The sequence below is a fragment of the Micropterus dolomieu genome, linkage group LG09 (assembly GCF_021292245.1).
Source record: "Micropterus dolomieu isolate WLL.071019.BEF.003 ecotype Adirondacks linkage group LG09, ASM2129224v1, whole genome shotgun sequence".
Classification (NCBI taxonomy): domain Eukaryota; kingdom Metazoa; phylum Chordata; class Actinopteri; order Centrarchiformes; family Centrarchidae; genus Micropterus; species Micropterus dolomieu.
In genome coordinates this window covers 19166920-19173765 of record NC_060158.1, presented here as the reverse complement: position 1 = coordinate 19173765, position 6846 = coordinate 19166920, and the positions used below count along the sequence as shown (strand labels likewise).

General features: G+C 44.0%; 1 protein-coding gene across 1 annotated transcript; it reads right to left on the bottom strand.

The window, feature by feature from the left end:
- Nucleotides 1-4041: 4041 nt before the first annotated feature.
- On the bottom strand, nucleotides 4042-5858 carry dlx6a (distal-less homeobox 6a). Its single transcript, XM_046057728.1, has 3 exons — nucleotides 5552-5858; nucleotides 4661-4854; nucleotides 4042-4408 (listed from the first exon to the last, which is right to left on the bottom strand). Exons 1-3 carry the CDS (start codon nucleotides 5856-5858, stop codon nucleotides 4169-4171), a joined length of 741 nt encoding a protein of 246 aa, XP_045913684.1. The 3' UTR covers nucleotides 4042-4168.
- Nucleotides 5859-6846: the final 988 nt, after the last annotated feature.

The window sequence follows — 6846 nt, the reverse complement described above, 5'->3', positions numbered from 1 at the left end:
CCTCCGGCCTCACTGCAGTCTCTTGTTATTTTAACCCTCAGTTATTTACACTGAAAATCACGACAAAGACTCACAGACAAAATGTTTGTGAGCCTCAGGTGACATTTCCACACCAGGTTGTAAATCACAGCTGCTGCATATTGAGCTGAATGCGGAAAGCGTCGTAAATCTGAATCTCAGTGTAGATTTAATTTGCCATAACACCCACCATCTCTATTTATTCTGTGATTTTTAATTTTTATTAATGCTATTACGCAGATAAACACAATAGCTGTGTTAGAGATGGGGATGAAAATATCTGGCATTTTTAGCAGGAGAAGAACTGAAGTGCAAATTTGTGACTTTATTAAACAGACATTAAGCAAAAAATTTATTTTTGTAAATACAATTTTGAAAAAACCTGGCTACTATGTACCACAATATGCCTTAAACTTTAATAATTACACTTCTAAATCTAAAATGCATTCCGGTGTTTCTTGAACTGAATTGGTTAATATTAGTTGTGATTTCTGCAGAATATAATTTATAATATTTTATAGAGACTAATATTGTGTCTGTGGAAGTCAGTAGCGGCTCGATAGTATTTTGATACATTCTGATTTATGATGATTTAGACTTTGTATCCTGATATTGTCATAATACTCCATATTTTAAAATTAACCTAAAGTGTTACAAAATCCCACAGTATATTGCTACATATTTCTCCCTCATATTTAACATTCTTTATATCATTATTATTATTATTAGTAGTAGTAGTAGTAGTATGTTCACTACTGCCTGTGATAACCACCAGAATGAACACCTTTTTATCATTCATAATGCAGTTTAGAGGAGAACCTGACTGAGTCTGTAAAGAAAAAGCCTGCTTCTTGCAGCAGACAGTCTGCAGTCGCTCTCGCTTTGTGTCCCCTACAATTAGCTGCTTTGAATGGCAGAGAGGAGGCGAGGGGGGCGGCACGGAGATCTGAGACAATCCGCATTCCTGTGGGGGTAGACCGGCTCCAGAGCTCTGCCACTCCCGGCCGCAGCCCACCTTCCGGGTAAAATAAAAAAAGGAGGAAAAAAAGAAATGAAAAAATCCTCCACAATTTCACCATGTTATTAGCAGGCAGTAATACCGGCGCTGCCGCTGCGCAACCGCTAAACAAACCGCGCCACTGTGAGAAACATTGGGGATTTGAAAATTGATCTAATTGAATTTTCCCGGCCATATGAACAAAGATCATATGAATGAGCTTTACGAACGAACACGTTGTACAAAATCCTCCCTCCCCCTTGTCTGTCACTCTCTCTCTCTCTCTCTCTCTCTCTCTCACACACACATACACACTCACATACACACACTAAACAATACTGCATCTGACCCACACACTGACCCATGCATGTTAGTATTTCCACCTGACACAGAATCCTCTTCCTCTTCCTGATTGCAGCCTACTAAATACACTTTCCTCACGCACGCGCGCACAGACACACACAGGAGCAATATGCTGCAGAAAAGGCTCGCCTTCTACAAAGACGCCACAGCGCTTGTTGTTGTTGTTTTCAGCCTAATTTCTGCTGTAGGCTAAACGGCAAGTCCCGTAATTACAATGCGAGCAGGTCACTCGAGAAATTTGGATTTTTCACATCGCACGTGCGCGCGCTCAAGAACACTCAGGCGCGCACACAACCTCGTGCCCAGATGCACACATAGCGCTTTTATATCTCTCTCGTACACACACACACACGCACATGCACCACTACTGTATGTCTACACACACTCTAGCACACACACTAGTGGTGCCATTATATCGAGAGCCCCCGTTTATTTCCAACCGAACATTTTCCACTCAGCTAGTTTCCCCCCGTTTTGCAAATCGAGTCTAAATAATGACAGTTAGCTTTACTGGACAGCTTCAACTGTAACACTCCACAATAATTATTCTCCAGGATTAGGGCCTCCATTATCATAATCTGGACATTGACAATTACCTATAATTTGCAAAGATGCGCTTGGTTCTTGATTGCAGTGGGCTTTTTTTTCAAGCTCGCCATCACTAAACAGTGACAGTAATAACAGCTAATTTTGCAGGCAATATATAAGAGCTTACCGGGGTGTGCAAACACTTTCCCACCTGGATTTGCTTATTCAACCACCAGTAGTAAAACCGCGCAGAGCTGTTTGGTTATGTTAGAGAAGCGGAGAAAGGTAAGGATAAATCTTATATTTTCCTGTCCTGTGACTGTTCCTGATCTTAAGAGGACGCTGTGACACTCTTGACTGAAAATTACTCCTCAGTAGACTCTGGGCTGAATCGTGCATCCGGGACTGTGACAGAGAAATGGGATAAAATGTTGCATTTTCCTAAAATCTGATATATCTTTTCATCTGTAGGAGAGAGTGTTTGGATTGTGGATGTCTTTGTGAGGTATACACGTTAATGTGGTAATGTTGGGTGAAATCTTGTCAGGTGCTGTAGGTGCTTTTTACACGAGACGCCTGCTATAGTGCAGCAGCTATCAGTTGATGGAGCTCACAGAGCCAGAAGTGACACATCTCTCCCTGCATCCCCCACCTGCACTTTACATCTATCTATATAGGCCTATGTAACTTCTCTCTATCTGTCTGTCTGTCTGTCTAACCCATCTGATTTAGCTCATCAAAGCCTTTTTTCCATTTGCAAAACATGATGAAACGTGTCATTTCTCTCTAAATAACACAACCGTGCATTTGTGAGCTTTGTTGATGTTTACTCGACTGCTGCTCCGAGCTCCCTGCAGCCTGCAGATCAGGGTGCGCCCGGCCCAGGAGCAGATAGGCCCCAGGCTGGGGGCCCAGGTAGACTGAATGTGCGCCAGTGGGACATCCGTGACTTGACAGCTGCATGAAGCTTTTCAGCGTTGTAATTTCAGATAATATCCCGAGCGCTCACTCTTCTCAGCAATTTGTATATGAATAACCGAATAATTTTCCCTTTTGTTCCATCTGTGCTACCTCAAATCCAAATAAAGATGCCTTTTAGTATTAAAAGTGGTAGAAAATTACAGGTAATTATCTTTGACGGTAAAAACGCTGTAATCAGCGGGCTACATCAAAAATTACCCTAATTATGCCTGCATTTATGAGAATGGGAAAAAAAGCCTCACTTGGATAAAAACCCACAAATTGTCCCAAATATCTCCTTCATATTGAACGCCACTGCAGCTGGCTGCTTTGTTCAACATCGATCCCGTGGAGCTTGGCATTTAACGGCCTGCATTAGGACGGAGAGAAGGGAGAAAACATTTTGTCAATACTTCTAATAATTGAGGGTGAAATGACAAGATAAGCTGGACCTGGAGCAAATGTCTTTCGAGGTGAATGTAGACAGCAGCGGGGCAGGGTAAGTTAATTTCCTCCGGTGTTGAGTGCATGTGATAAATCTATCCACCGCAGCTTACTTCATCAGCCTCTGAGCGCTTTGGATTTATTTAAAATGTTTACTCTGATGAAATGGGCTTTTCACTGAGCACTGTGTCATTACCGTATGTTCATGCTGCCTGTTATAAGCCCGTGCACACCAGGGTGACGGGAAATGGGCCTGTTCTAATGTGATGTTGGCCCAACATGAAGCATAAAAAAAGGCCTAGTTTAAAATGCATTTTTTCCTCTCTCCTTCAAATCATGCAACAGCAGGCATCTGTTTTGAGTCACGGTTTACTCAATCTGACAAAACATAAAAAGTGTATGTACAACTAAAATCGCAGATTATATTTACAGACAGACAATTTGCTTGGTTTTGCATGTTGGAGAAACAACCAAAAGAGAAAGCAGTCAGGAGTCCACCATGGCTGAAGGTTCTGGGCGCCACGGCGCATGGAGAGAGTGTGTAAGCAGTCTTTGCCCCCAAAGTGGCGTAAATGTCACTGATAATATTTGGTATATTGACGTTCAGATGTTGACATGAATGAAAGCATAACAAATATGCGAGCCCACTGAACAGCCAGGTACGCTAAAAAAAAAACAACAAATCGTTAGTTCCCTTGTTTGTGTCATCACGCCGAGGCTTGGCTGCGTTTTATCCTTCAGCAGAGGCGCTGAGCACCCAGTCTCTTCTGCTGACACAAATTGTAGGCTACGTTGGAAACTGCACGGCGGAGATCCGGAGGCCTCTGCACAGCTCGCTGACCTTCTTGCCTCATCAGTCTATCTCTGCATTGAATCTTGATGTGGGGAGGAATACCAGTGAGAGTAGCCGGGCATGTAGCTGTTAGCCGGCATGTTTACTCCTTTGGAAGAGGCTGAGACGTCCCATATTGGAGGGATGGTCGGGGAGCGCGGGGAGAGAGACATGGAGCCTGGTATAGGGTCGCTCTCGTGCGGGTTGCCGCCTTGCTTCAGTAGCTTCTTGAACTTTGACCTCTTGTTCTGGAACCAAATCTTTACCTGCAGGAGAGAGTACCAGAGGGGCGCGTGCAATTAATAAAAGACGTGTGGATAAAGAGCCTGTTGTGAGAAGGTTGGTTAGTTTCTGCGAAACTGCAAGTATTAAATCATAAATAGAAAGAGCATTCCCACAAAAAACACAGTAATAATAATAATAATAATAATATCCCAATCTTTATTATAGTAATAGATGCCACATGATGATTTGCAGGTGTTAATGTAAGAATCCACAGTGAAAAGTCCTCCTCATACCTGGGTTTGTGTCAGTCCTAGAGAGGCAGCCAGCTCGGCGCGCTCCGGTAAAGCGAGGTACTGTGTTTGCTGGAAACGGTGGTTCAGCGCTTGAAGCTGCAAACTGGAATAAATTGTCCGGGGTTTGCGAATCTTCTTGCCTTTCCCATTAAAACGAATTTCCCCATTTTCGATCACTGTCGTTTTCTGCTGCTCTGCAACAAAAAAAAACAACTTTATTATTCAAGCACCAACAGCTATAGTTACCTTCCTTTACAGTGCAGGAAAGACACAAATGTGTCAAATAATCCTGGAAGGTGGGAATAAATTGAGAGGCGCCGAATGAAGCTGTCTAAAAATGAAAATTCAATTCGGGGTTGATAAACGTTGACACCTCGCATAGCCTTTAAAGAGCCGTGGCAGCCACAATCCCCGTACGCTGTCATATTTAGGATATTGCTGGTAATGACATGTCAATTAAATGCTAATTACAACATTCGAGGCGTGCGGGCTGACTAATTTTCATGAGTAGTCGGTGAGGATTGCACGGCCGTGATGATCACACCCCGGGCATTAAAACAGGTTTTGTGGGAAGTGAGGGGAGTGCTAAACGGGACGGCAAAACAGGAGGAGAAGGCAATAGGCTGGATCTCGAATTATCTGGTGCCATTTACGCACGATTTTTCTTCAATGTAATCGCCCACCTACGCTTGAAAAGACCATTCGTCCGAATTTGGAGTGGCCGTGCGGTGACATGGGCACGACACCAACACTGACAGGGAGAAAAGGTTTGATCCCCACTGTGGGCCACCCATACTAAAAGAAGGTATGCGCTAATGGTACTGTCAGCCGCCGGTTATGGACATGACGCGGTGCATTTTCCACTTGGCTGGTGAAAACAGGGTCTCTTACCTGTGCCGTCTAACCTTGTCTGTCCTCCCGTGTTGTTGTGATAGGATGGCAGGTACGGGCTGTGGTGCGGATGGCTCACGTAGGGGTAGGGTAACGACCTGTTGTAGGTGTTGGTCCCGGTATACGGGGTGTTGTCGTGCTGGTGGTGAGCGTGTGAGCCGGAGTGGAGACAGTGCAGCGGGTAGTGGCCGCTGGCCATCGACGGGGAGCTCTGCTGTGAGTGCGACTGCTGCCCAAACTCCATGAAAGCAGACTTGGACGAGTCCTGAGCCTCCAGACCGTCAGCCATCGTAGTCATGGTCATCATCGAATTTTCTGCCTTGAGAGCACTCACCCCCCTCTCTCTCAAGACCAAATCGGTTTTCTCTCTCTCGCTGTGCTGTTGTCTCTCTCCCCTATCCACCGCGAACAGATATTGTCCTATTAACACCCGATTTTTCCAGAGGCGTCTTTATTTCCCCCCTTGTCCTGTGATATTCTCATTCAAAGTGGTGGACGGTAGGCATAAGTTAAGGGAGAGATTTTTAGGTGGATTCTGTTAAAATTGAGCCCTTGCTTCCAGACTTGATGCAGACACTACAAGTAAAATGGTTTGTCTCCAAAGGGCAGCGCCTCCCGATTGGTCATCCAACCCAACGTCATCAGTGCTCTGCGCTTCACGGAGACTTGAGCTGGAGTTAACCCACCTTACCAGCTCCCACCACAACTATGGGGGAAATAATATATGGTGGGAACGACGCATAATTCCTACAGACAAGCTTCACACGCAGAACCAGCTCTTTTAGAATTGCCCAGTCGATTTTGTTTTTCACCCAAACCCCCAAATTACGCAAGACGCGCAACGTATAGCCTAGTGCGCACTTTGATTTAGCCCAGTGAGCCAGCGGTCTATATGAGCTTCTCTTTTTCTCAGCGTTTAACTCCTCCTCCCCTCAGGAATTAATTACTTATATATTATACAAACATTAATAATATTAGAGTCGAAACAGATTTTCAAACCAAATGCCAATAAATGAGTTACAAGATAGCAACACATTAAATACCCATCTTCACAAGTCATCTATCATCGTTTAGAAGCATCAAAACATTTACAAATGCGTGTGAACTAATCCCAGTAGTTTCAAGCATACATTTAAATAGTTTTTTTTAAAGACACTATACTTATTTATACTGGAGAAGTGATCTGGTTTGTGTCAAGAAAGGTCCTGAAACAGGTGGAATAGCCGTGGAAATAAGTGAAAATAGGCCTCCAACTCCACGGATTTTTTATATTTGCGAATTAGATTATAAAGAAT

What these genes read in the sequence shown, in the direction of transcription:
- dlx6a (XM_046057728.1), bottom strand. Translation starts at nt 5,858, where the DNA reads ATGATGACCATGACTACGATGGCTGACGGTCTGGAGGCTCAGGACTCG. An exon ending in GACAAGGTTAGACGGCACAG is followed by an intron (nt 4,855 to 5,551) that starts GTAAGAGACCCT and finishes TTTTTGTTGCAG; the next exon opens with AGCAGCAGAAAACGACAGTG. An exon ending in TAGGACTGACACAAACCCAG is followed by an intron (nt 4,409 to 4,660) that starts GTATGAGGAGGA and finishes TCTCTCCTGCAG; the next exon opens with GTAAAGATTTGGTTCCAGAA.